The sequence below is a fragment of the Dasypus novemcinctus genome, chromosome 5 (assembly GCF_030445035.2).
Source record: "Dasypus novemcinctus isolate mDasNov1 chromosome 5, mDasNov1.1.hap2, whole genome shotgun sequence".
Taxonomy (NCBI): Eukaryota; Metazoa; Chordata; class Mammalia; order Cingulata; family Dasypodidae; genus Dasypus; species Dasypus novemcinctus.
The window spans coordinates 155,825,368-155,853,191 of record NC_080677.1 but is presented as its reverse complement, the minus strand read 5'-3'; the positions used below and the strand labels follow the sequence as shown (position 1 = coordinate 155,853,191).

The 27,824-nt window shown below is 46.1% G+C and overlaps 2 protein-coding genes across 3 annotated transcripts; one reads left to right on the top strand and one right to left on the bottom strand.

Moving 5' to 3' along the window:
* Positions 1-22,670, bottom strand: MAP3K8 (mitogen-activated protein kinase kinase kinase 8). Of its 2 annotated transcripts, none has more exons than XM_004455816.4 (8): positions 22,337-22,670; positions 17,628-17,986; positions 10,399-10,566; positions 8,009-8,270; positions 7,088-7,194; positions 3,304-3,456; positions 2,436-2,682; positions 1-1,123 (listed from the first exon to the last, which is right to left on the bottom strand). In XM_004455816.4, the coding sequence occupies exons 2-8, from the start codon at positions 17,961-17,963 to the stop codon at positions 993-995; spliced, it is 1,404 nt and encodes a 467-aa protein (XP_004455873.1). In that variant the 5' UTR covers positions 17,964-17,986; positions 22,337-22,670; the 3' UTR covers positions 1-992. The 2 variants fall into 2 exon arrangements, with proteins under 2 accessions (XP_004455873.1, XP_004455872.1); XM_004455815.3 differs by lacking the exon at positions 22,337-22,670 and adding an exon at positions 21,956-22,059.
* Positions 19,774-27,824, top strand: LOC111763535 (collagen alpha-1(I) chain-like). The gene is made up of 5 exons (XM_071215528.1): positions 19,774-19,788; positions 22,365-22,495; positions 22,742-22,901; positions 23,301-23,788; positions 23,888-27,824. Exons 1-5 carry the CDS (start codon positions 19,774-19,776, stop codon positions 23,955-23,957), a joined length of 864 nt encoding a protein of 287 aa, XP_071071629.1. The 3' UTR covers positions 23,958-27,824.

The following is a 27,824-nucleotide window of genomic DNA, read 5'->3' as shown; positions in this document are numbered from 1 at the left end:
TTAAGGGAAAATACTGAATTTATTCAGCTGCTTTAACCAATCACATTGGACAAAAATGTTGGTTTTATTTGCCTGATGAAGAAACATACTTTAAATAGGAGTACTCACATACTTTAAAATATATATAAGAGAACATCATGAAAGCATTTGGTATAAAACATACACAGTATGCTATTTTAATATACAAATGCTTAAAAGAAAATAGAGACATAAGAATTACAAAAGAAGTATCATTCAGAATTTACAAACATTTCCATTTTTCTTAAAGGTCACTTTCTCATCCTTTGGGATGTACAGAAATTATGTGGTTTTCACAGTGTTACCCACATTCAAAACACCATGTTTTAAATGTTTAAAGCATAGCATGTACAGTACAAAATGTTTCCATAGGAACAGAACAGGAATGGTCTCTAGCGGCATACCGTCAGACGGCTCCTCTTTAACCAGTCAGCCGTTTTTAAGGCACTAGTTCAGCTTATTGCTACAATACTCAAGTTGTTCTAGTTACCCAGAAGAGAATGAATCCAATTTATACTAGAATCTACCAACGAAGGCTCAAAGACTTATCAGATAATATCTATACCCAACAATGATTCTGACTTAAATGAAGATCCCCTACTTAAGTTAAAACCAAGAATATAATTTCAGGCTAATATATTACCCTTGCTATAAGCATTTTGAAAATTCTAGGCAAAGTGCACAGTGAATGGAATCAGTCCCAAAAACGATCCTTTCATGAACTCTCAACGTCCTTCCTTGGCATCACACCACCTGAGAAATGAGAACCTTTAGACCCGATGGGTTGTACCAGTGTAGCTTCACAATCAAATGCACAGGAGCTGCTTGGAGGCCACGTTCATGAGTCACTGAGGCCCTCAATGCCAGCTCATCAACTGCACAATTCCCTAGAGAGTGGCCCTGTGGAGAGTTTGCCAAATCAGCTTCCAGAAGATAAATGCTGAATCTTGATTTGGAGCAAATGGTGTCACCAATCAGCCATATTCTAGTGTTGGCGGACCCCGAACGAGATTGAAATAGCCGGCCAGCGCTCCGAGGTCAATGTAGAGAGAACGCTGCCTCTTTAGCATCTCGGATTCCTCAGTGCTTCCTGTGCATGAAGAATCTGAAAAGGAAAATGTTGAAAAAGTGAAATAAAGGAGGGAACGTAACAAACACTTCTCCCTCCCGTAAACTAGTAATACCTCGGGGCCTCACGAAGCAGCTTTGCAGTTCTGGCTATTAAAAGGTGATCTTTGAACAATATGGACTACTTCATGGAATATAATATATACCAAAGAGTTCATAAAAGAGTCAATAACTACAAGAAATTATTTAGAAATCCTGGCATATTCTCCAATATCCCAGATGGTTCTCTTTAAATGCAGAAAAGTCAGACAGAAAGCAGAGAAATGCAAACAAGCTTTACAAGGCTTGGCATCTGGGTTTGCATCTAAATGGATTAAGAATGCCTCAGATTTCAAGAACAAAAATGGAAACCCCTTTCCTGTGCACATCCACATCCAGTGCTCCTGGAATGCTTGCTCGCTTTCCCAAGTGGGAACGATTCATAACTGAGAGATTCTAAACAGAGGAAGACAAAAATGCAAGTCGACCTCAATCGCAGTATTTTATCTGTATCTCACATAATGCTTACAGAGTGGCTTACCAGAAGTGAATTAAAAAGAACCCCACACGTTGCCAACAGCAAAACTGTCAGAGCTGGTTTGTTTTTAAAACCAAAAGATATTCTCTGTGGCAAAAAGCAAGTCCAAGGCAATTCCCAATGACTGTATTGCCACATTTACACTGAAAAGCTGGTGGGGTACTTGGCCCAGTGGTTAGGGTGTCTGTCTACCACATGGGAGGTCCACGGTTCAAACCCTGGGTATCCTTGATCCGTGTGGAGCTGGCCCATGCGCAGTGCTGATGCGTGCAAGGAGTGCTCTGCCACACAGGGGTGTCCCCGTGTAGGGGAGCCCCATGTGCAAGGAGTGCGCCCCGTAAGGAGAGCCGCCCAGCGCCAAAGAAAGTACAGCCTGCCTAAGAATGGCGCCGCACACATGGAGAAATGACACAAGATGACGCAGCAAAAAGAAACACAGATTCCTGTGCCGCTGACAACAAACAGAAGTGGACAAAGATGCAGCAAACAGACACAGAACAGACAACCGGGGTTGGGGGGGGATGGGGAGAGAAATAAATAAATAAATAAATCTTTACACTGAAAAGCTGTTAACATTGCTGGTAATCTGGCCAATATATTAAAGGAAAAAAATGCTTTTGCTAAAGTTCTGGCTGAAATTTCTCAAACATCATTCAGCATTCAACAAATCATTCCACTTTTTTTTCAAGTGCTTTCATGAGCTTCGCAGGTTTGATGTAGACAGAAAAAAGAAGGGAAGTGCAGCGTGCAACACACTGCAGGGTCTCCCTACCAGTAATGTTCTCGGGAAGTTCCAACTCCTTTCTACTCAGCAACCTCTTCTGCTCAAAGAGAGCGGAGTCCAAACTCTGACAGCGCGGCTGCTCCTCCCGGGGCGGGTTCAGGGCTTCGTGCTTCAGCAGGTCGGCCGCCCTGGGGCGGTGATTGGGGTTCCTCTCCACCGCCGCCTCAATCAGCTCCCTCATGCCAGGACTGCAGTTGTCTGCGATGTCTTCTAACGGAGGTGCTTGCTTGTGGATCTAGGAACAGAACAGCTCCCTCAGCATCCACGGCATGGAAATACACGCTCAACAAGAAAAGTTTAACAAGACACTGGAAAGTTCTTTGCTTTCTACCCAGTCCTCGGTGGTAAATCCAGTTCATTTAAACAACCTTCTCTTTAGCGTCCTAAGGACACCAAGCTGAGCCCATCTTTTGGGTTAATTCCGTAAAGGATACAGGCTCAGTCTGACTATGCAGTGACAGCTTCATATCTGAACAGTAGCCCAAGGGTGGTGGTGGACTCATGGGAAGCGTCCATGAATCTCTCAAAGATGAAGTGGGATTTGCATGTTCCACCTCCAGGCCAGGCTGGAGTGGGGATTAACGACCTCCTTTCTTTTTCTTGAAAGCGTTCAGAGAACATATACAACTTCCTTGACCCCAAAATTTATGCTACTCTGATGCTACTGACATTTTATTAGTAATGGTTATAACAGAATAGCATAAAATCTATGGCTAATGAGCATTTTATTAAGTTCCACTAAAAAGAGCAGTGTCTTCATTGTAGGAACCAAGCTGCCTGCACCTGGGGAGAACGTGCAGCTCCCTCTCCTGGAGCACACTCTCCCACCCCCGCCCCCTGGTGCAGCCCCACTTACAATGTACAAGTAGGAGGGGTAGGCTGAGCGGGGGTAGCGCTTCACCCAGGGGGGGGTGCCCGTCTGCATGTGGATGAGCGTGGCTCCCAGGCTGTAGATGTCGGCTTTGGTTGAATGGCCCCTGCACAGAATCACCTCTGGGCTCATGTAAATCTGAAAGAGAGTGGGGAAAACCGGGCTGACTCTCTTCATTGGTCTGGTTTTCCATTTCCCTAATCCAAGTCCACAGAAGTGACTCATCCACCTTTGTCCTATTTATTGCCTGCTTAGCTCCCTTGAGAAGACAGGTTGCTGCTGTGTGCCCTTCAGCGAAGGAGAATAATGCAGACATTATCTGGGAGTCAAGCAGCTTTGGCTTGGAGGGACCACTGCAGATTGACAAAGAACACCTTTTGCCATAACTGAACTCAAAGGGGCCAGGAACCAGGAAGCCACCTGGGACACGCATTCTTCAAAGGTCTGATCTGATAAGAGTTCCTTTTTCAATCGAAACACCAAATCCTTTCTGGTTTAAATGGGGTACTACCAATATATCACTGCCCATAATGCTTGCAAATTTGCAGCGGTCCATGGGGCACAGACACCAACCACTTGGAAGAGAAGAACTTAAAAAAGAAGTGCCATTTGTAAAAGGGATCCTCATTGACCATTCCTCCTCCTTTCTACCTACCAGGCAGCCCAGGGCTGAAGTATTAAATAAAGACCACACTACCACTGCGTAAGTGTTATTTGGTTTCATTAGCAGATGCTGAATAAGGAGGCCTGGCTTTCTAGATCATTTCTCCAATAAATATTTGTTTCTAACTTAAAAGAGAGAAAAAGAGCCCAAACGCTGGTGGCTGATGAGCTCTATTTGTGAGACTAATGGCTGGCACAGGCATACTGTAGTTAAAATTCTAACTATCAACCTTTGGCTTTAAAAAAGCTTTTATACTGTCTGTCGTTTGATTATGGGGGCAGAGCTGGTGTTTCTGGAATATATTTAGAGTAAATAAGTAAAAACCTGGCTTACAAAAACTGGGGAAATTGCCCAGCTTCCCCAGACTAGCCCTGCTCGACTCCTTCCTTCCACACACTTCCTGGCTGGCTTGTTTTCGCTCCCTGGTCTGTATTATTTCTCTCTCTCTCTCTTTCTCTCTGGCTTTCTCAGCCAACAACTAAACTGAACTCCTTGTTCTCAAGCTTTCCCTACAGGCAAAGACAGAGTGTTTGAGCCCTGAAGGCTTTTCTCACTAAACGTAATCACAGAGGTCCTAAATAAATGCAGCGGGTGTTGTTAGCTATCAACAGAGGATGCCAATTTCCTTCTCCCCAAGAAAGCAGGGACTGGGCAAAGTCGTGGCTGCTGGGGAGGTCAGCGGGGGCTGCGTGCAGGGTGGCTGCAGGCTCAGTGACACTGTGCCCGGCGGAATCCTCCCAGCCCGTGGGTGGCAACCCGAGCTTCAGGATCCAGGGCTCCTGCTTCCTCAAGCTCTACCAGACGCAGGATGGCCAGGTGGGCAGCAGGACATGATGTTCAAGGTCCCCTCGGGCGGGATGGGGGGTGGGGGACACAGAGGCAAGGCTCTGGAGAATTCCATGCCCCAAGGCTGGTCGCAGGAGCAGGGGAACCAGAGGGCAGAGTCGAGACCGGAAAGGGGCAGAGACTGCAGGTGGGGAAGTGTGCTGTGCTGACTCAAGGGACGCCCAAGGCAGACCCAGAAGAAAGCGATTCTATAATTAGTTACTTCCATTCCCTGCTTATTCTTTCTATGCAGCATGTAATGTAAAAACTCTAGTTTAAATGTATGCCGCAGTTAACCCTGTATATTTATTATATTAAATATATGCCAGAGTTAACCCAGTATATTTATCATATGGTTCCAATATAATGTTCTGAATATGAATGCAGACAGAGAGAGCAAAGACGCACAGGCATGGATGATGAATGTTTATATTTTTGAGAGCTAGACTGCCGGGATCAGAAACTTTCTCCAGCTCTGCACTAGCCCAGTAAGTGAGTCCTATCAGAAAACAAATCTGCAAGGTTGACTTGGACTCATTATATCTTATTGGCTCTTTGAGGACGAGGAGAGCTTTCATTGGTGACTTGCTCATGACCGAACTTCAACTGCTGCGGATGGTAGGTTGATTAGAACAGAGTTTTTTAACTATAAAAAACGGAGTCAAGTCCTAGAAGCCAATTTTGCCACTTCATAAAAGTAATTTACATTGGCTGAAAAGAACTTGATGCAAAGGCTATTAAGTAGTGAACACAGTGTTATTATTTCACACTCAAGCATACATTCTCTTTCTGCCAGAGCATCCCAGAAAGGACATGTCTTTCTCCAGCATTGCAAAATGTTCAATTTAATCACACTGCCGAGAAGAGAAAGATATTTTCCATGGCTGATGCCATAAATAGTTTGTTTCTTAAACAGGCTCCAGGAAAAAGGGTGGAATGTCACATATCTGAACTGACTAATGCCAAAATATGCTGCAACATTTTCCAAAGAAAACAGGTCATAAGTATTTAAGTCTTAATACATTTCTGCTTTGGTGAGGAATTCTTGAGATGTGGAGACTAAAAACATTAATAAAAAAAATAAAAGTCCACACTTCTCTCTTCTGAATATTATTGTGCTCCAAGAATCCCCTCTCAAGTACTTTCCAGTAATAACTTTAGTAGTATCAGCAAAAACAAGGGTTTCTTTTGATGCCTAGAGAGTCTTGGCACAGAGTTAAGAAAAGGTTTACAGAACCGTGGTTTAAAAGAGGGTAAGTTATGCACTTCCAATATTCAGACTGGTGTGTGTCTGCGGGTCTCTGGCAAGTGACTGGAGTGGAAGGGGGCCAGGGAAACAGTTCATTTACCTTCCCGTTTGCATACAGTCCCACGCCCACAGTAACCTGTTGTGAAATAGACTGTGGGTCTTCTAATAACTCAGGTAAATTAAATGAGGTCCTCCCACCAAAGAGTGAGGCCGTCTAAAGTACTCCTCACTGACCTCGTTCAGTGCTCTCTCTCGGGCCTACGACCGAACCTAGAACCTCCCACATAACAGACGCCCAATAAATGTTGGATAAGTCAACCAACTACGCAGCATACTGTTGTGAATGTCAAATTCAATATATTATTTGAAAGCCTGTGAATGCATTTCTCTGAATCTTGTTTAGATTCAGGAAGGGTTTTTGTTTTTGTTTTGCTTCAGAGGTGAGGTAATTATAGTTGCATTTATATCTTTAACTAGGATTTACTGGTGTTAGCGATTTCAAGTTTATTCCAGTATTCCTAGGACTAAAAATATGCCAGAAATGTTGGAAATCTTCAATAAAAACTATTAATCACCATGATGGTTAAGGCTGTAAATGAACTACAACTTAAGTTACATTAGTAACATATATTCATATATCAGTTATATTTTAAAATTACATAGCAATTAAATCTTAGACTTTAGACTCAGGAAGAACTAGGTTCCAGTCCCGGCTCTGTCACAAGTTGAATAACTTTGAGCACTCTACTTTAACCTTCAAGCTTATTTCCTTACTGTAAAATAGGAACAGTAATAGTATTTGCCTAAGTGATAGCATTCAGCAACAACAGGTGTTGAATGAAACAATTCATTCAGAGTGCTAAACTTAGTACTTGACACTGATCAGAGGCTCAATAAATAGCTTATGATAATAATGATTCAAGGCAATGGTTTTCAGCCTTTTCATTATCCTTATTTCCTACAGTAATTCTAGAACCAATTCTATTTTCCTCTTAGTAAGATATTAACAATTCTCATGTGAATAAAATTACCTCTGTTCCCCGGAGATCCTTAGGAAAGTAGATATCTTCAGTCATTTGAACACTTAGGCCAAAATCCACCAAAACAGCCTTTGTAGACATGAAAACGATGTTGCTAGCTATAATGAGAGGGAAAGTTTTTAGTATAAGATTGGATAAATGCACATTTAAAAAACCCCCAAAATATTACCTAAAACAACAGTGTGTCCCAAATTGGAATGGGTTTGAAATACTTTCTCTCTTGAGATGAGTGCATTATATTCAAAAGACAGTGATGACTCTGGGCTAGAATTCCAGGGGAAAGCAGTTCAGATCTGTCAAGAATTCAGCCAACGTGGGGATAAATGGTTGAAGTCATTAATGTGACACTCAAGAGTTTTGAGTTTTAAACACTAAAATCAAGCAAACTCTTATCAAGCCACTTCCTTACAAAAATTAAAATCCCCTTTAATTTTTTTCCAGACTTTACTAGTCCAATCTAGCACTAGGTCTTCAGGGTTTATGCTGGGTCTTTCCTGACTATTTCCTCACCACATCTTACTTCTGGAAAGCAGTTGGTGAAGGCTGGTTTAATGGACTATTGCCAAATTGGTCTGAATTAAAAAGCTTTCAGTCTTCTGAAGTAGTAAGCTGTTTCTCAAAAATATGTGACAGTGTGTGTATGTTTTTAAGAAAAATTATCTGCTTTAAAAGGCACAGGCGGTACTGACTAGATGTGTGGCTGTGTCTTTTCAACCATTGGGTTATCGTCCCTCCTTCTGCCTTTGATAGTTCTAGCGACACAGCCTCATTCTAAAACATGTCTCAGGAGCAGGTGGAGGAAGGTAGGACTTACTTGGCAGGAGCCCTTCTCCTTGCCACTGAGGAAGGAGCCCACTTTCACCTGAAGGAGAAGCCCATTTGCCCCTCTCCAAGCATCCAAAGATAACTCACGTTTAATATCGTGGTGAATTACTTTCTTTGAGTGTAGAAAATCAAGTCCCTTGAGAACATGCTTCGTCACCCAAATAATTTCAAATTCTCTCAATGGTCCACAGCTCTCCAGTTTCTCCAGAACAGACCCTCCCTCGCCTGCTTCCATAAAGAGGTGGACGGTTTCTCCCCACAGGACTGCGCCATATAACTCGGCGATGTTCTCATGTCGAAAGCAGGCCTGGATTTCAACGTCCGATGGCTTAAATTGATCTACTGGGATCTAGAACACAAAAACACGAGTAAGAGTCTGAACACCCTCCAGACAATTTTTAAAAACCTATTAAGTAGGTCAACCCACAAACCGCAGGACAAATACCCTTAAGCATACTCTGACCTGAGTGAAATTGTACTGCAGAGTTAAATAACATTTACCTCAGACCTGCTTTACATCATGTCAGCTTTAGGGATAACATTCAAACTAAGAAAATAAAAAAAATAAAAATAAAAAATAGCAAAGTATCATTTTCATGGAGAGTATAGATATCCACATTACAAGGTTCTTAAGTTATTCCTGATTGAGTCAAAAGAGGGATCATTTCTCATCTACAATAGCCATAATTTCTACAGCACCTACAGTTTAGATTGTATTTTCAATATTTCAACTTGTTGAGAGATAAATATAAAGTCTGTGGTCCTACAGTGAATAGTGCAGCAAAGCATTTCAATAAATGCTGCCCATCCACACAATCGAATAACAGGCAGTTCTTAACAACGAAAGAAGTCGATCTTTAAGTGCAAATAGATGTGGAAATGTCTCTAAAACGCAGTGTTGGGTGAAAACAGCAAGATGGAGAAGTTAAATGTTAAAACATTTGTAAACTATACAGACAGACATGCATAGAATTTTCTTGAAGGATACCTAAGAAATCACTAAGGGTAGCTGTCTCAGAAAAGGAATCATATTTTTCAGCCTACATGCTTTTGAACCTGTTTGCAGCCTTTATCATCTTTATGTGTTTTAAAAATAAAATGTAACTTCAAAAGTTAAATATAAGTACTATAAGGAAAAACCCACAAAGCTATTTTCCAGGGATTTCTGTGGTAAAACCGAAAAACAGAATGATTAGGTTCAAAGATCCTTATGGAATTCCTCTAGATTTTTAAAAACGGCTTGAACACATCTCCTCGAAACGCAGGCTTAAACAGGCTTTCTAAAACTCTGCTGTTTTCTTTTTAATAACTCTAACACACCTTGATTAAGGGACAATGAGACCACATATTGCTGATCTTTTCATTACAATAAAAATTAAATTCAGAAATTATTTTTTATTTTCTATTTTTGCCAAATCAAAAATGGGTTTATTTCTTTTTATTGCACTTTTAAAAGATACTTGTTGAAGGAAAAATACATAAAATTGTAAAAATAGTAAGTATAAAATTCAACGAATTCACCCACAGAACCACCATCTGGGTCAAGAAACTGAACTATACCAGCGCCCCAGAAACCCCTCCTGACCCCTTTCCCATCACTGCTCATCTACGCTGGCTTCCAGCAGCAGGGGTGGTTTGGCCTGTTTCTGTACTTCATATAAATGGAACCATACAGTAGATCCTATTTTGCATCTGGTATTTTGGGCTCCACGTAATGGTTAGAAGAGTCACCTACATTATTGTAGCTATCAATCATTTATGCTCTTTGCTATACAGTATTCCACTACGTAAGAACACTGCATTCCAGCAGCTGGGAAGTTTCCAGTTTGGGACTATTCCAAGCTGAACTGCTATGACTTGTTTTTGGTGAACGTATGTCCACATTTCTGTTGGGTGTGTACCTGCAGGAGCAGAACTGTTGGGTTACAGAGCGTGTGAATGTTCAGCTCTGTTGGACACTGCCAAACAATTTTCTAAAGTGGTAGTATCTTAGCAATTATTCTTTCACACGGAAAGACTGAGCTGGAAGACCAATGTAATAACTGGTCTATTAGAATTCAGCCCTTTAAATCTGCAACTTGAGAAGTCATGCAACTTTCCTAGCTTCTGCTTTCCTGCCTGACCTCCCCACCAGTGGGCAGGTTCAAAGAAACACAGAGGTTTGCTCTCACCTTGCATGAGAGCTTGCCTCCACCCCATGCCAAGAGTGATGACATTATCTGAATTGATGCTAAATAAACCAGCCCTTTGTATCATGATTGACCTATAATCAAGTCAACAATGCACTTAAAAGAGACTTAGGTGCTGAATGGCCCTGGGTATCAAGCAAAACCATGAAAAAAGATGGTTTTGGACAGAGCACCATTCCATAAGCTCCAGGCAAAGGAAAGCCACCTTTGAACAATGCAAGTAAAATAACACATACAAGTGAGAGTTCTCAATGTGGGACGCACACTATCTAGTTATCAAGTACATACCAGTTTACATGCCATTCTTTTCTTCGTCTTTATATCTTGTGCTAAGTATACTTTTCCAAAGGCCCCCCGAGGGATGAAATCAGAGCCAATATTCCTGTAAGTCAGCTTCCAAGGAATGAGCAGGACATCAGAGTCTATCTGATAGCGTCCATTTTGGGGAGTGATCACCTAAAACAAAATAAAAATAAAGGAGGGTGAGAGTTTCAGCAAAAAGCTGTCATTTTCCAAGGCCCACCCTTTAGAAACTTGTTATTTTAGACGTATTTCTACATGTAGTATTTGAAATTAATGTCTCATGCCTGATCACAATGCTGTACAGTGACTATATTTAGAGCTTTGGCAAGACAGAGCAAACATGTAACAGAAACGTGTCCCTGGTTGGACCTGATCATTTTTCCACCTACTGCTGAGTAACTGATTGCCAAATCAAATTTTAAAAATTTATCAAAGGGAGCACAGCTACTGTGACCAAGAGGCTGAAAATAAAGATTGCATAAATGTAAACTGTGCCTGCAGGCTGGCCGATTTCTAATTAAAACGTGCTGACCCGTCAGTCCACGTAACTGTTACTCAAACATGATGCACACGGGCAGAGCACAGCCATGAAGGGAGAGCCGTGAGGTATTCTGGAACACAATGCATTATGCCAGAACTATGAGCAGACAATGCTACACAAATGAAGTAAGGGCAGAATTATTCTTCACTAACTTACTCATCTGATATTTTCTGAGTGCAGAATATGTACCAGGCACCGTGCTTGGTACTAAGGAGATAGCCATGGACAGAAGATAGATGACCCTGCCCGCCAAGAGTTCGTGTGTGAGCAAACACATAGAACAAGAGCTTTCAACACTAGCCAACTTGAAAATCGAGAGAGCTGTCTTGAGAGCAAGATGGGTTACCAGGATGTGAACATTTGTTAAAACTCATCAAATTAGACACATAAGATCTGTGTATTTTATTGCTTATAACTTCTATCTCCATTTTTTAAGAGGAAGAAAATTTAGTGGGGAAAAAATTATAATTTAAATTAAAACAGATTAATATGGTAATCCATAGGATATATGACCTGGAGCACATGCCTTTAAAAAAAGGTTTAAAAGTATTCTTTCAAGGGATAAATAGTCTCAAAACTCCAGTTTATTTAGTAAAATTTTGACTTTGGATTATAACAGGAATTATGCAACTATCAAAATGACATGAAAGTATTTCAAATACAGCAGCAGCTGAAGGAGCATAGGACAAACCCCCAAATCTACCCCACGGGGAAAGAATAAACACCTGATTCATGGTCAGATGCCCCGGGTCTTTCCCTCTGGCCCCTGCTACGGGAATATGTCTAGAAACTGTAAAGGTCATTCGTTCAGTCTCCATCCTTGCTAATTTTAGCTACACATCCTAGAATCTGATGAGCTCACTATCAGGCAGGAAATGAAGCAGAGAATAATAACCCTAATACTTAAGAGTGTGGAGCACTGCATTCAAATAGTATATATTACCGAGTGCTTCCTTGGTGGGAAACTAGAGGGAGTATGAGTAGGTACCACCACCGTCTTGGCCTGTTTGAGATAAGACCGCCTTTCAGGAGGCGCGCCACGACTAGGAGCCAGAGGCGTCTTTTTGCACCGTGCTAAGATCGCTGTGAATTCAGTCCCTTTCCACATTTAGTAGAACCATACTCCTTGCACTCCACTGCACTCTCTCACTGCTTCTTTCCTATTATAAAATATTTACGGACTCAGTTCACTGTGCCTTCCTATTATCTGCTTCAGTGTCTAAGCTGGACTTCATGAAAGTTTTTTTTGGTCCAATCTAATTTTGGCATGCTCATGAGAAACAATGACAATTAAATGCAATACAAGATCCTGGACTAGATCTAACAATGGAAGAAAAAATGCCCAAAAAGGACATTGTTGGGATAACTGGAAAAAACAGGAATATAGGCTGTTAAGTTTTGTTATCAATGTTAAATTTCTTGAGTCTGACAACTGTACTTAACGTGATTGATAAGTAAATATCTTTGTTCTTAAGAAATATACACAGAAGTGTTACATGTTACAGGAGCATGAGATATACCACCCACTCTTGAATGTTTAGAAAATAGGTAGATAGATTAGAATAATATTACCAAACGTGGCAAAATGTTAAAAGTTGTAAATCTGGGTAGGGGGGTATATTGGAGTTCACTGTATTGTTTTTGTTGTTGTTGTTTTAGGAGGTACCGGGGAGCCAGGACCTTGTACCCTCATACATGGGAAGCAGGTGCTCAACCACTGGCGCTACATCTACTCCCCGTTTTTGTATTATTTTTGCAATGGTCCTGTAAGTTTGACATTATTTCAAAAGAAAAGGTTAAAAATAAAAGGATTGTGCCTGATTTGCCCCAGTGTCCTCTTATTCTTCCAAGAGGACAAAGATGATAAAATAGTTCATACTGAGTGCTAGCTCTGGGCCAGGCGCCCCCTCAGGACTGGCAGCGCGTCTTCCCTTCAAAGTCTTGCAACAGTCCTCGGATGAGGTCGGTCCCATTTCCATCTCTGCTTTTCAGATGAGGAAACTGGCTCCGAGAGGTGAAGCAAGAAGCAGCTTGCTCGACAGCCACAGGCAGGCTTCTAACCCAGGTGGGCCAGAGCCTTTTGCCTTCCAGAAGGCATAATTAACACTGAGCTGTCATCAGAACCAGGTTATTAAAAGCCTATTATTCACATGTCCCTGGGCACACGCAGGCCTTCCTTTTAGAGAAGGTAAAGTCAAGTCCTTCAGGCCTCTTCTGCAGCACCCCTCATTTTGGGGACCCTCCTCTGCGTGCACTGCAGGTTCTCCACGGCTGCCTGGAACGACTGGCCCCAGAGCTTCCACCCAGCCTGGTTCCCAAATCCTGAGGAGCCTGATCCCAGCCCCGGGCCTGCCCTGTTGGGACTGAGGCTGGGTTTGTTTCTTCTATCAGGAGGCCTCCCAAATAATCTTCCAGAACTCCATGCTGTCAACTACTTCAATTCCCCCAAATCACCTTTAAGTGCAGGTGTTTCTATTTCTTCATCCACCTCGCTCTCATCTATACTAAACAACACTGGGCCCAGAGGCAGCGCATGAGAAAAACCGGTGGGTATTTCAGTAAGTCGCATAAGTGGCCTTGTGATGTGGTTGCTATAAAACGGATGTGATCTGGACCTATATTCAAAGAGGCGTGTTGTCCAGGACACAGGCGAAGCTGGCCCTGTCCTCTGCTGGCCACACAGGCTGTGTGCATGCACACAGCCTGTGTGGCACCTCCCAGACGAGGGGAGTCAACACACAACACAAGGCAAGGAGTGGACACAGTTAAAATGCACGTGAGAAGAAGAGGGAAGATCTGGGAACATGAGACTTTTTAAATACCGGAAGGACCGTAACAAGGAAGAGTAGTAACAAATGTACAGGGCAACAACAATGGCAATGGCTTACGTACATTACACACGGCCTCTGGTAACCAGGTAACCAGATTACGTGCAGGCATTATTTATTTATCCTACGGAGTAGGTGCCATTTGAAAGAGGAGTAAACAGAGGCACAGAGAGTGAAATCACTGGCCCCCCCGCCACACAGCTAATCCGATTCGGAGCTGAGATGCACACCTCGGCCCTTTATCTCACAGGCCTAAAGTCTCAACCACTACTCATTACATAGACCTCTTGATGGCCAAGAAGGAGAACAAGGAATAAGAGGAGTAGAAGATGGATTTCAGGTCTATTTAAGGAAGAACTTTCTTGCAGCTGGAATTGGCCAAATATGAAATTAGTTGCCTCAGAATGTGATGAGCTCCTGGTCCCGTGAGATGTTCGAGCATGGACCAAAATGCACTGACAACGACTGGGGCTGACAAGTGGGATGATGCCAATAGCAGACAGAGGGTAGGCTCAAGGACCTTTAAAAGTTCCTTCAACCCTGAGGAGCCAGGACCCATGACCAACCCTGGAAGAATGGCATCCAGCCCCTCCCACCCACATCACCTGAGCAGCCCTGTGGCCAGGGCCCCTCAGCTCCCCAAGTAAATAACCACCCAAGAGCCGAGTGCTTGGAATCCACCCGAGCTGTTCATCCCCAGACCACGTGATGAGTCAGACCCGGTTGTGCAACCCCGTGGCACTCACACAAAACAACCCCTAGGTTCGTCTCCTAAAGTTTCTTCCATAGGTCTTGCTGGGTATCGGTGGCATCTTTAACAGATATTATTTTGAGGAAAAGAGCACACACACAGACCACTCGCCAGCCTGCCCATGCTCCAGGAGATATATATATATATATTTAGAAGGAACTGGGGCTTGTGCTCGGGAAGCAGGTGCTCAACCACTGAGCGACACCCCCTCCCCTTCAGGTTATTTCTGTAATTCCTGGTCCTCCACCCTGCTTAATTAATTCCACTGGCATCGCAGTTGCTGGCTCCTGGGAGCATCACATGCCCTCTTCAGCTCCAGGCCTCGGCCCTTTACTTAAACACGCCCCACCCTCCACGCCCTTCATCTGGCTAAGGCCATCTCCACGTTCCAGGCCCCAGCCTCGGCATGATTCCTCTCTGGAGTCTCTGTTGACATTCTCCCTTCCCCCGACCTACCCTCACGGCCCTGTGTGGTAGCCTGCTTGAGCGTTTCCATAGCAACCAGGGCATAGTTACACTTGGGCAAGTATCAAAGTGGACTCTAATTGCCTGTTTACTTGCCTCCTGCATCACAAGGCAGAAAGCTCCGAGAGGCACAGGCTCACCATCTCCAGAGAGTGGACAACAACCTGCCACACTGGAGATGGTCGAGATACCTCCAGCAAACGGACAGTGGATTCTTGAATCAGTTATCTGTCAGTACACATAGATCGATTAGATCTTGGAACCAATCAGTTTGGTAGACAATTAGCTATCTTTGTGAAAAGCAGAGAGACAGAAAGATGCAAATGAGGCACAGAAGAGAAAAGTGTGCATAGGGCAGAGTGATGGATGATTAGAAGAGGAAGGTCTGGCACACAGGATAGCAGAATAGCAAAAGCCAAATGCAAAGCTCACCTTCTTTACCATTCTGTCTCAGATTGGGATCAGGGGTGACAAGCCACAATTCCGCTGTCATTATTTATGAAACCCAGAGCTGTGTGTTAGCTGTGACAGACATGGGGACATATTCCACCTTTAAGGTCAGTAACAGGAAAGTCAACTATGAACCCAGAGCCACCAAACCTAAGTGAGGTGCCTTCTGCATGCCTGTGGATGTCAAAGTCCTCTTATTCCATTCTGTTTTGAAGTCTTCTTGGTTTGTACTTTATATACTTGTTCATTTTCTCAAAATAAAATCTTTTAAAAAATTTTAAAGATCCCTGCCTTTATGATACTTCTTATTCTTGAATTTTCTCCTTCCTATACATTTGCTCATACATAAAGTACAGGATTTATGGCAGATCCTGACGTTTTACTCTTACCCCGGGCTGGTAATGTTTTGACTTCCTTTTTATGTCTTAGCTTCTCTCCTTTCCTTAGCTTTTCTGACCCCACTCCTTAAACTTCAGGAGGATATTTCTCTGTACGCCTTTGACTTTTCCTGAATTCTCCTCTCTACACTCCCAGTGAAGTTCTATGGCCTATCTCTCGTGAGTCTGGTAGGCCAGGGGGAGGGTAGCCAAACACGCCAAAGTCTCTACATATTTATTGCTCATGTTAACAAATAAATACATAAAGAGAAAAGGAGAAATATATAAACAATTATGCTTCTCAGAGACACATATGTTATTTTGAACCAGTTCTCCAGCTGTACTAAATCAGCTGCCCACTGTATAGCATTGTTCTGAGTTCAACTGATTTCTTCCCAAATACAAGAGGAAGTAATATTCCCAGGGCAAAGTAGTTAGCTGTATTGAATAATTTCAGTATATCCATTCCAAAGCAAGTCAACAACTATACAAAATGTAATCTTGCTCCATACTTACCTACAGGTGCACACAACTGGCTTCTACCAAAACAAACAATTCACTACATAGCTGACCTAAATTACCGTGTTGTTTTTAATTAAATGAATGTGGTATGCAGAAAAACAAAACAATTAAGGACTGATTTGTCCAGACTCCCTATTCCTTCTGCACTGACCACACAGATTCACCAAAGGGAAGGGAGTCACTTTCATCAATAAGTATGTTTTGCCAGTTACCACCTGCTCCTCTGCAATCTGCTGTTTTTAAAGAATTGGATTACACTCACCCAGTGCCTGTGTTCACCTTTGGCATACTAAGAGCCTAAAGAGGCCCAGGTATACCTAACCATATCACCTGACCTACTATTGTGGAACAAAGTGTTGCCACAATATTTCGGATTATTTGCATCCTCGGGATGACTAAGCAAATAAATCATTTGTCATTCATACTTTGCCAATTAAAGAGAGTGAATCTGTGGATAGCTATTTACTGCCTTCAAACTGCATTTCTACAAGAACTAGATTTAGCCATTATTAATATTATAACATTTTAAGATCTGAGGACAGACATAGTTCAGCCTTGAAGACAGTGAATTAGAGACAGTGTTTATTTGCCTCATAGATGAATGGCTCTCATTAAACCTTCCTCTTCCACCAAGGTGATAGCTGAGATTTTTCATGAATCATCACATTCCTCTCTAATTACCTATGTGTGGAACTACTACTAAAATATGGCCAAGGTTCTTTTAATGGAACTTTTAATGGAAACTTCTTCTGCATCTTTAACATGGAGGTGACTCATACAGATCCTATATTTTCAAAAATCATATCCAGTCATCTGTTTATATCAGGGGTTCTTAACCTTTTTTGTTCCATGGCCCCCTTTGCCAGGCAGTTAAAAACCATGGACCCCTTCTCAGAATGTAGCAGTAGATAGTTTTATGAGACTCAACTAGTGTTGGGTCTAACAACCACCATAATTTCAAAGTATGGATGAGCATAAGTGATTTTTCAAGATATGCAACATTTCAATGTGATATGAAATGAATATTAATGTAATTTACTGCATGTATTCGTAAGTAAAGGAAATGCCAGATTTCAGTGAGAGGTCAGAGAAAATAAAGATAATAAGTTGATTTGTTTCAATTTAAGCTCATGGACCTCCTGGTTAAGAACCCATGGTCTAAACCAAGTTCAAAAGCCATTCTGCAGTAAATGTATTGGGGGGGGGAGCGGGACGGGACACACTGAACATAGCGCTCAACTGACCAGGAAAAACAAAAAACAAAAAACCCCACAACATACCATATTTAATAAAATCCCAGATTCTTGCGGTCGATGTCCGTAAAAACGCTTCGCCGTATTTGATATATGGTTGGCAAAGGCAAGCAAATCCTCGACTGTCCCATATCTGACCGATGACAACCAAGGCCCTTCCTGGCCGCTGAGCAGCAGAGAGTCCGCACGCTCCTCATTCTGGTTGTCATCTGGACACATGGTCATTAGACTGGGTTCGTAAACCGCCTGCTCTTCATCTGTGTAAAGATTTTCCATAATGTCTATGACATCGGAAACATTTAAATGTTTAATTAACAAATCGATTTCTTCTTTATTGTCACTTCCAGTGCTCATGTACTCCATCACTGGTGAGCTTTCCAGACAGTCTGCAAGAGAAAATGCCAGTACTTACTGAATTATATTTGTTTTAACCCCAGCACTGGTGATCAGCTGCAAACAGATGCAAAAGGCTAAGGAACAGACTTCCACAGGCCCTTATTTATAAAACGCGGGTGCAGTTCAGCAGTGCATGTGCATTCAGGTTTATAGACAGGGAAGAGTAAAAGGGACCTTAGATAACCTTTAGCTCAACCTGCTCACTTTGCAAAGGGGAAACCTGAGCCCAGAGCCCTTCCTAGTTGGCGGCCTCAGCTACAGCCACTGAAATCAAACGTCCACCAAATAAAGAACAGCCAGGAATCTCTGAAGAGCTGAGGCTCCCGGTCCTCGACAGTTCCCAACCCTGACCAATCTTGCTGCTTACTTGCTCAACGTGGCAAGGACCCTGCAAGGATCACTGGTTTTCACACCTCGGATGAATAAAAGAAAAAGAACTACTTTACCAAATTACAAATGTAGCTAACTTGGTAATAAAACTCAGGCCCTGAGGTCAGAAGCCTGTAAAATGGATTTTAATCTAAGAAAATGTTATGACCATAGGTCAAGTTTCAGAAATAATTCTGATGCAAATGAGTCAATGAGCAAATCTGAAATCAACTTCTGCCAATGATGAGTGTGAGAAAGGAGATGACTCATTTAACCTGGGAATCATCTGGTCCCCTCCTGGGTCTGGAATTCCTCAGTAGCACAAAGCAGTCATTTCCAGGGTCCAAGAGACTTAACATCTGGTAAATGACCCTCTAGAAGTTATCGTATTTAAAGAGACCAGGAGAGGGTGGGGAGTGGAAGAAGAGATGTGATGTGGGGGCATTTTCAGGACTTGGAGTTGTCCTGGGTGGTACTGCAGGAACAGTTACTGGACATTGTATGTCCTTCCATGGACCACTGGGTGGACTGGGGGAGAGTGTAAACTATAATGTGGACCATTGACCACGTGGTGCAGCAGTGCTCAGAGATGTATTCACCAAGTGCAATGAGTGTCCCATGATATTGGAGGAGGTTGTTGTTTTGGGAAGAGTAAGGAGAGGGGGGTGGGAGGGTATATGGGGACCTCATATTTTTTTAATGTAACATTAAAAAAAATGAAGACAAAGAAATTTTTTTAAAAAGCTATTAATGTCTATTCAAAAAAATAAAAAAAATAAAGAGACCAGGAAAGCCAAATCTATCATAAGCAAGAGACAGGTAAGGCCAACTATGCTCTCCAATCCTGAATATCAGGTGCCACACCTGGGAATCTGTAAGTGAGAAAAAGAAGGTAAAGCAAGAGTGAAAAGGGACTACTATTCAGGATTTTGGAGCAACTCTATTCTGAAGGAGAAAAGATAAAAGGATCTAAGAGATCTAAGAGAATTTCGGTGCCTGTCTTTCTATCCTAACCACTGTGGCTCTGACAGCACAACCTCTCTCTGAAGAAATGTTTCAGGTTCTTAAAGTCACAAGCTCTTAACACAGGCAACCCAGCGCTAAAAGCCATGACCCTCAACCTGGCAGTGGCTAGGTTCAAAGCGCCTGGACCTGCTCCCTCACCGCCCGCAGGCTCCCACGCTGCAGTGATCTGCCCGAGTGAACTGCACTTGACCAGAGAACCACGTGACTGAGTGTCGTCATTGACTGATATTGGCCCTCATTTTCTAATGTACGCACGAGGTGTGCGGGCAGCAGCCTCGTGTCCTAGTTCGGATCGCTGACCCCGGAAGCAGACTGTCTGGAACCAAACCTTGGGCAAGTCCCTCTCCCCAGTTTGTACCTCAATTTCCCCATCTGTAAAGCGATGGCAACAACAGCGGTAGGCGTGAGGCTTCAGTGAGCTAAGGCGCAGGAGGGGCTTGCAGCAGCATGCTCTGCTACCTATCAAGGAGCTGTGGGACTCCTAGAAGCACTGAGTCAGGTGCTCGGGGGGCGACACAGACCCCTTTCTTATCAGATGGGACTCGACACAGACGCAGCTCTAGACCCCTTTCTTATCTGCAGATGGGACGTGGCTCCCTATTCCCCCACCTTGATAATGGTGAGGTTGCAAAGATTGTATCTAAACTGAGAAGGGGTGAGGGGGAGCAGACATGCTTTGAGGGCTGTTATCACCAGTGACATCTAAAGCTTGGAGGCAGCTCCCTCCGTGCAGACACTGCTGGCCTCTGAGGGAGATTACCATCACGGCGCTGGGACCCCCGGGCTTGGGGACCCCGGCAAGTTAGGAGAGGAACCGCTGCGTGAACCAGGAACGCTGGACCTCGGTTTCACCCAACCTTTAGTTGCAGTTTCTATTGGTCACATTCGGACGGGGAAAACAGAAGTTCAAATAAAAACAGCTAAATTTAGGACCCGGGTGGGTGAAAAGTTCCAAGGCTCCTGGTTTGTCAAATGGAGGGCTTGAGAGGAAACAGAGTTCCCGGTACTGACAAGAGAAAGAAAGAAAGAAGAAAAATTCCACTAGGTTTGCAATTCAGTCAGTTGATCAGAGATGAAAGGCAGGTTTTGGTTTCTAAATCCTGCAGAACATCTCAAGTATTTATCCCTGCCAAGGTAACACGAAACCCCTTAGGCTTCCAGCTGGGGCACAAGGCGGGAAGAAGAGGGTCGGGGGCGTGGAGGGGTGGTCCTGGGTGCCTGCCACCCTTCCTTAGCAGCGCAGGGCTCGTCTCCTACAAATCCAATCTCCCCAGCCACCACGAGGACCTGCCTGTCTGCCAAAGGCTCTGCAAAAAGCTGCTGCAGCCGCAGCAGTTTCCGGCCTTAATTAAGATGATATGCTAATAATTTCTGAGTTAATCCTGATCAGTACGGCTCTAGAAAACGTATGATCAGGAAAATATTCTTGTTCTGCAATAAAGACCTTTAGTATAGGATGACTGGCCCCTCCCCCCCCAAGAATGCAGTTTTCAGTAAAAATCCTCATGGAATTCCTATTCTCAGCGGTGTAGCCTACTACTCCAATTTTAAAAGTGCAAAGTTGTGCGGGTACAGCAAAAATTGTTCCGCTGCGCGTTATTTCCGAAATCAGCAATAAAATCAGGAGGAAATCCTATTCCTAAACGTTAATATGATACTCCTGGCTACTTTCATCTGCAATAAAAAATGCTGAGAGTTTCCTGGGCAAGTATGAATGAAAACGGCCAGGATTGCAGGCACCAGCTCCTGCCCAACAAAAGAACGATTATACGTCCTGTTACTTCCCATTTAAAAGATTTTTTTTTCTGCCAAAACAGCACATTTTGTACATGTGCCCTCAGGACACTTCTCACTACATTTTTCTTCTCAAAAAACTCCAGAATGAGCATTGCCAGCTGCAGAGAAGCGCAGCCACTGTGCTTCTAAACCTCTAGACATGACAATCCGATTTTCCGTGGATGCCAAGTTCATTCATGGCCACTGGCCAGAAGCAGCCCACGCAAAACACAATCGTCGCAGAGCCCGGGGTGTGTCTGCAATAAGGCGCTCTGCACTTCCACAGGGCTCAAGCCACCCGCATGGGAAGCCACCGCAGGCGCATAGCTTTTTACCCTGAGCAGGCCTTTATTCTGGACTCCAAACTCTCTTTCCCAAAGCGAAAGAGGTCAAGCATCGCAACGTTTCACCTCCAGACAGCTCGTGAGGGTCGCTGGTCAACTAGGCACCAGCCCCGGGCTTGCTCCACCCACCACGACAAGGACTTCTGGAGTCCTGATATGGCCTTACCCCTGGGAAATAACTTGGTTTCCCCTAACATTCCCTCTTAGGCCCAAGGCCAAGGGCTCATGTTCTGCCACCATCCCCCTTGATGACAGTACGTTGTTCGGGTAGACATGCATGAGATGCATTTTCAGCCCCGTGGAAAGCTCTCTGGTCCGCGACCCTACCCCCATTCCCTTCTTCCTCCGGATCCCGAAAGCCCGGGGGTCTGGAAGGGGTACTAAACTGCAGAAGCAACCAATGCTAGCGCGGGCAGCAGGCTCCGCTCTCGGAAGTCCACTCACCCCGGGTTTGGCCAGGAGGGTGCAGCTGTCCCAAAGGGCCCCGCAGCAGTGGCGCGGTGACAGCGGGTCCTGCTTCCCCGCGCACAGCCCAGACCAGCACTGCCCGGGCGCTGGGGATCCGGGAAGGAGGAGGAAGGGGGAGGAGCCGCCAGGCGACACCCCGTGAGACCCTTGCGCAAGGTGCTTTCCAGCCGTGCCTGGCTGCAGCCGCTGACCCGCGCGAACGGTGGAAACTCGGCCGTGGGGGGTCGAGTACGCCCCCACCTCCCCAGCTCCCCTCTGCTGGGACCTGAGCACCCTCCACTTCAGGGTGGGAACTCCCGGGAGCCCCAGGACCCGCACGGTCCGTAAGCCGCCCCGGGGCCCGGAACTCGGGGTTACCTGTCGCCTCCGTGCGAGTCCCCGACAGCTCGGCGTGCTCCTGGCGGCCGGCCCTGGCGAGCGGGACGCGCCGGGGCTCCCGGGTCCGGCGGGCGCAGAGCGGGTAGCCAGGGCCCCGGGCCCCGGAGCGTGGCGCAGCGTCCAGAGCGTGGCCGGCGAGTGAGCCCCGCGCCGCCTCCGCCGCCCGCGTCGGCCCCTGACTCACGGCGTCTGAGCCCGCCGGGGGGCGGGACCGCCGGCTCCAGCCGCCGCCTCCCCGCCTTTTCCATTTCCCCTTTCTCTCCGTAAACAGAAAGCGACTCCTCGCAGGCAGGGGAAGCCGGAGCCCCCGCCTTGGGAAATTCCGGCCTCCCCCCCCAACTGTCCTCGGAGCGCCGGGCGGAGCTGAAGGCGGGGACGGGGGAGGAGCCGGGCGCCCGGCGGGGGGCCTGCGGGGTGGAGCCGGGTGCGGGGAGCGCGGGCTCGCGCCGGACCCGGGAACTACCAAGCCGCGCCGGGGGGAGGAGGAGGGTTCGATCGGGAAGAAAAAGGCGCTACGCCGCGGGAGAGGGGCCTGGGACACCAGGTGCGTTGGGTCGCGGCCTTGGCAACCCGGTACCCCCGGTTTCAGAGTGCGCCCTGGTGGCGGGGGTGGCCCGAGGGCGAGCGCGGCTGCCACCGGTTCCTGGCCTCCTGCAAGGAAGATCGCGGCTGCCAGGCGGCTGGCGCGCTCCGCGCCCCTTGGGTCCCCGAGGCGCTCAGAGTTCGGCTCAGGTTCCCGAACAACGAGGGCCTGATGGGGTCCGCACGCTCGGACTCCGGTTGTCCGCACGTGAGGGGGCGGCGGCAGCGGCCTGGGCCCGGGGCCTGGGCTCGAGCACCGGAAAGTGACCTGGCGGGGCGGCGGGGGACGGTGGGGAGGGGGGTGGCTCAGCCGGTATCTTTCCCGGTTTGGTTCTGTCCGGTCTGTACTGGAACTTGCTAGTTGCAGTTTACGAAATGCGCCTGTCCTGACCTCCTCCGAACGCCGGCGCCGACTCTGGGACTCGGGCCTGCTCGGCGGGCAGAGGAAAGCTGGCTGTGGAGTGTCCCTCGAGGTTCAAGTGGAAGGTTTAGTGCAGGTGAGGCCGGAAGGGAGCCCGAGGGCAACAGCGCCCCCTCCCCGAAATCGACTCTGCGGGACCGGGCCACCGCGCTTAGAGGAATGCCGTGCGCCTCCTCGGGCCTCCCAAGTCTCAAGCACCCACTGGAGCCGGGCGTTATACCAGACTGCCCGGGGAATGAGGGGGCGGAAGGCCGATGTCTCCATCTTACCCCCAACCGGGGGCGGCTCGGGCAGAGCCCACCCAACGCCGAGGGACTCGAGGTTCGTTCCCCCCGGTGCCCAAGCTCCTTCGCCCTCCCGCAGCTTCCCCACCGTGGGACCCGCTCTGGATCGCGCCACCGAGACGGACGCCCTGGGTTTACCAGGAGGTCAGGAGACCTGCTGACGACGTAGACCAGCCGAGGTGAGCGGCGAGGCCCCTGCTATAGCGCCTTAAATCCCACCATTTCTTTGTGTCCCTGGTAAAGAAGAGGCCAGGGTGATGACAAAGTGAGTGGACAGTCCTCGGAGCCCGTCAAGGAAAGCCAGCCGAACTAGCAAATCAAACGGCGAGCGCGATCAACTCCACCCTTAAGTCGTCCCGGAATTTATGCTAAAAACCCAGGTAGGTGTGCAGGAAGGTGTGAGCCGGGGCAGGAAAGACGGAGGACAATTACCATCCTCTCCAACCTTCCAGATTGCCCCAGGCAGCGCCGGGGTCCCTGGGACCTGGAAGAGAAGACCTTCTCTCTGGCCTTGCCCCCTCTGATCTGGGGAGAAGGGTGGAGGTGGGAGTGGGAGCAATGACCCCCACCCCAGCCCCACCGGGCGCTGGCTCGGGAGGGGCCTGAGCCTCCCACTCGCGGCTGACGGCTGAAGCTTTTCTCAGGAACCCGGGGCGGGGCGGGCGGTCACCTCTCGTCTCGGAGAGAGACGTCGCTCCCTTAGCTGTCAGTTTTTAGGACAGAAAAAGGATCTTCTTTAAAAACGTTTTAAAAATAGCTCAGCAGGGCCACTCCCACCCTTTCCCTTGAATGAGCTTATTAAAACCGCACCTAAACTTCTGGGAACTGGGGGCAGGCTTACTCCTTGCAGAGGGCTGGCGAAGGGAACTGCCTTCAGGGAGTGGTTGAAACGGCTGGTTCCTCTGGGTTCTCACTGGCTGCTGGCGACTTCTGCACTGGCAGCTGTCACCCCCCCCTCCCCCGGGGGTGAATTAGGAGGAGGTTTTACTCAAAGTTTTAAAAAGTCTAGTAAGGATTGAACCTGGGACTCCAAAGAGACTGACAAGAGAGAACAACAGAGAAAAGAGTTTGTGTAATCAGGGCAGTTTTCTTGTTCAGGCCCCTTTTACAGACTTTCCAAAGCAATCCTGCTTTTAGGAAGTGTGCTAGCAAAGACGTTGGGCAAGAGCATGCACGTCCACGGGGAGGTGACTGAAGCAGTCCCTGTAAGGTGCATTACAAAACAGCCCTCGGAAGCTGTATGCAGCCATCAAAAGCACCCTAAAATCAGGTTGCAGCCTCTTGCAGTGGACTGCACTTGCACATTTGGACAGTGGGTTGTGATCTGTAGGTTGGAACTCAGAACTCATTTGCTCATAGCAACAAAATTATGAGCAATGGGTAGACCACCCAGAAAGGGCAGAGCCAGGGAGAGGGGCTTCTCTTCCAGCCCCTGGGATCCTGCTGCAGCTTGGGGCAATCTGGAAGGTTCCAGGGGATGGTAACTGCCCTGTGTCATTCATGCGTGGGCATGATTGGGTCAGCCCACCCAGGTGCGCTCTATGTTAATAGGTATATTGAGGAAGCGACTGGGCTCCCCTCTACCATATGGTAGGCCCTGGGTTTGTGTCCCCGGCCTCCTTGTAAAGGCAGGCTCGCCTATGCCCGCAGAGAGCTGGGACAGCAAGATGACCCAACAAAGGGAGACAAGCAGACACAGAAGAACACGCAGCGAATGGACACAGAGCACACAGCAAGCAAGGCGTGGGGAGAGGGGGGATAAATAAATAACTTTAAAAACTTTTAAAAAAAAGGTATATTGTATGATAAGGCACTGCTCTCCAGTCTTATGGTGTGCATAAATTTTATTAATATTTTTACAAGATCCTGTATAAACGAATAAATTGGGGGATGCCTATATGAGGCTTGGGGAAAAAATGTTTCCTTTTCCTTTTATGATAACAATAAAATGCAGAGTATTCAGGGAAGATGGTTAAGTACTAAATCTGTATAAAGCTTCAAATAAGATATTTTTAAATTATATTAAGAAGGAACTTGACCCTGATTTCACGATCACAACTTTACATGCATCTATGTTGCAACAGATGTCCACATTTACTAATTAAGATGTTTGAATACTGATTGCTTCAAACTTTTTAATAATCTCAGATGCAAAACTCAACAGGCAAATAGCTACTATATTTAAAACTATTGCTATAATTTAAAAATTTTTAAGCAGTGGAAATTGTATTTTTTAAAAATCCAATAGCTCTTCTTTTTCTTTCATTGCCATACAAGTTTCTTATGACAATGTGAGTGGATTTTAATTATAATTGAACTTTTAATATTAAGTGTTTCAAAATGACAAAGCTTTACTTTGCGGAGCATGCATGCATTGTCAGAGCAGTCACTCTGCAGTGAGCGTGGGCACCGCTAAAAAGGCCCATCACCCTGAAAGGAAGAAGTATCCAACAGAGGTGGAGATTCAGGACCCGCCCCCACTAAGCTCCGGGAAGCAACAGCAGCCCCCCACCCCCTCATGCCTTCACCCCTCCACTGACTCCCCTTGCACCTGGAACACAAACTCCTTCCCCAGCAAGATCTGGGCCCCTATCCTGGCTGGGTAGAAGCTTCTGCAACTCCTGGGTGATGGAGGTCCTGCTTGGGCTCAGTCACCGTCTCCAGGTAGTGCCAGGATGTCCCTCAGACCTGTGGGGACTTCAGGCGCATCATTCGATTCTGTCCTGCCCCAGCAGCCCCATGGGGCCTCCCAGAGGCCCTGGCACCTAGAGCCTCAGCCCCACCTTCCGGGCTGCCCTGATGGATGAAGGGTGACTGCCATGGTGCATTCGTGCACATCTGCGAGCAAGGCCGTTTCCCTGGCTCCTACAACCCTCTCCCCCTCCGGTGGACCCCAGGACCATGGAGAGAAGTGCAGACCTTGGTTGAAGGGGAAAGTCTTTCTCCTTCCTTTCACCTTCCCGTCCCCTTTTGGGGCTTAATTGTACTCACCAGTGTCTCCCATCACTGTGCAAAGTGACAGCAGCAACCAAGCTAGGGAAATGGGTCTGCAGGCAAGAAAGGAGTCCTTGTGTGGGGGAAGAGAAATCCCCCACTGCCGGTGGGAAGGAAAGGGGAGTTCCTATTTGCACTCAGCAGTGGCTGGTTTCTGCATGAAGGCTCTGTGTAAATTGGACCTGCATCTCAATCAGACCATCTGTCGTCCTGTGCAGAAAGCAGAAATGTAGGTTTCTCACGGTGCCTAAGGTGTGCTACTCTATATGAGACCGATTATATTTTTATTAGTTGCCCTGTGCTGTGACTTCCCCAAACTGGGGATCCTTAAACCACACTTTGAAAGTAGAAACTAGTGCTCAGAGCTTCTCTGTTCTATCTCCCAAATGGAAACTCCTACTGCAGCATTTCTTTGTCGTGTTTGCTAAGTTCCCACGTGGCTCACCATTGTTTTTAGGAACTGTGCAAGGCTCTGTTCTCTAACCCATGCAATTGCTCGGCTGGGACTCTGTCCTGATCCCCCACATCCCAAACTGCCTTGGGCCAAACATTATAGAGTAATCCCAGTTGGATTGGTAGAGATGACCCATGTGCAAATTTATGTGCCCCTTTCTATTCTTTTATTAACCTTACAGTCCCAGGGCATGCTGCTTGACAAGGTTTGCCTGTGATGGGAGGGAGCTTTTGGCCACAAATTGTGAGGGGAGGGGAAGGACTGGTTTAAAAAAACCTATGTGCTGTCTGATCCTCTCTCTGTAAATGCAAGAGCACATACTTGGGCAAAGAAAAAAGTCTAGAATACTATCCCTTCCAAAAAAATAATTTTCTAACCTCCCTTGGAATTCTTCCCTTGCAAACATGTTAGGAAATTGATGTGAAATCATTTCAACAGCATGAAAATGTGTTGAGTGCTTATTTTCATGTGAAACTTTCTTTTAAACCAAATGAGTTAAACAGATTTTGGTTTTTGCCCTTTCAGTTTTGTTAGAACAGGAGAAAACAATTGCAGATAGAATCTGTTCCTTGGGTGGGGTGGAAGGGACTTCTGCTTTCCATTTCTTAATGAAATGAGTGACTTCTCGGGCATTAGAACTCACTTCTGTGTACCAACGTGCTCTGATGGATGGGTTTTGTAAAAATGAAGCAGCATTATACAAACCGACCATATTAAAAAATAACAATAACA

Excerpts from the sequence above, each read along its gene's own strand:
- LOC111763535 (XM_071215528.1), top strand. Across the intron at positions 22,496-22,741 it reads GTCCAGAGCGTGGCCGGCGA|GAGCCGGGCGCCCGGCGGGG; the intron begins GTGAGCCCCGCG and ends GGGACGGGGGAG. Across the intron at positions 23,789-23,887 it reads CGCCCTGGGTTTACCAGGAG|AAGAGGCCAGGGTGATGACA; the intron begins GTCAGGAGACCT and ends TCCCTGGTAAAG.
- MAP3K8 (XM_004455816.4), bottom strand. The coding sequence starts at position 17,963 with ATGGAGTACATGAGCACTGGAAGTGACAATAAAGAAGAAATCGATTTG. Across the intron at positions 7,195-8,008 it reads AATTCACCACGATATTAAAC|CTAGCAACATCGTTTTCATG; the intron begins GTGAGTTATCTT and ends CTCTCATTATAG. Across the intron at positions 2,683-3,303 it reads ACCCCTCCTACTTGTACATT|ATCCACAAGCAAGCACCTCC; the intron begins GTAAGTGGGGCT and ends TTCTGTTCCTAG.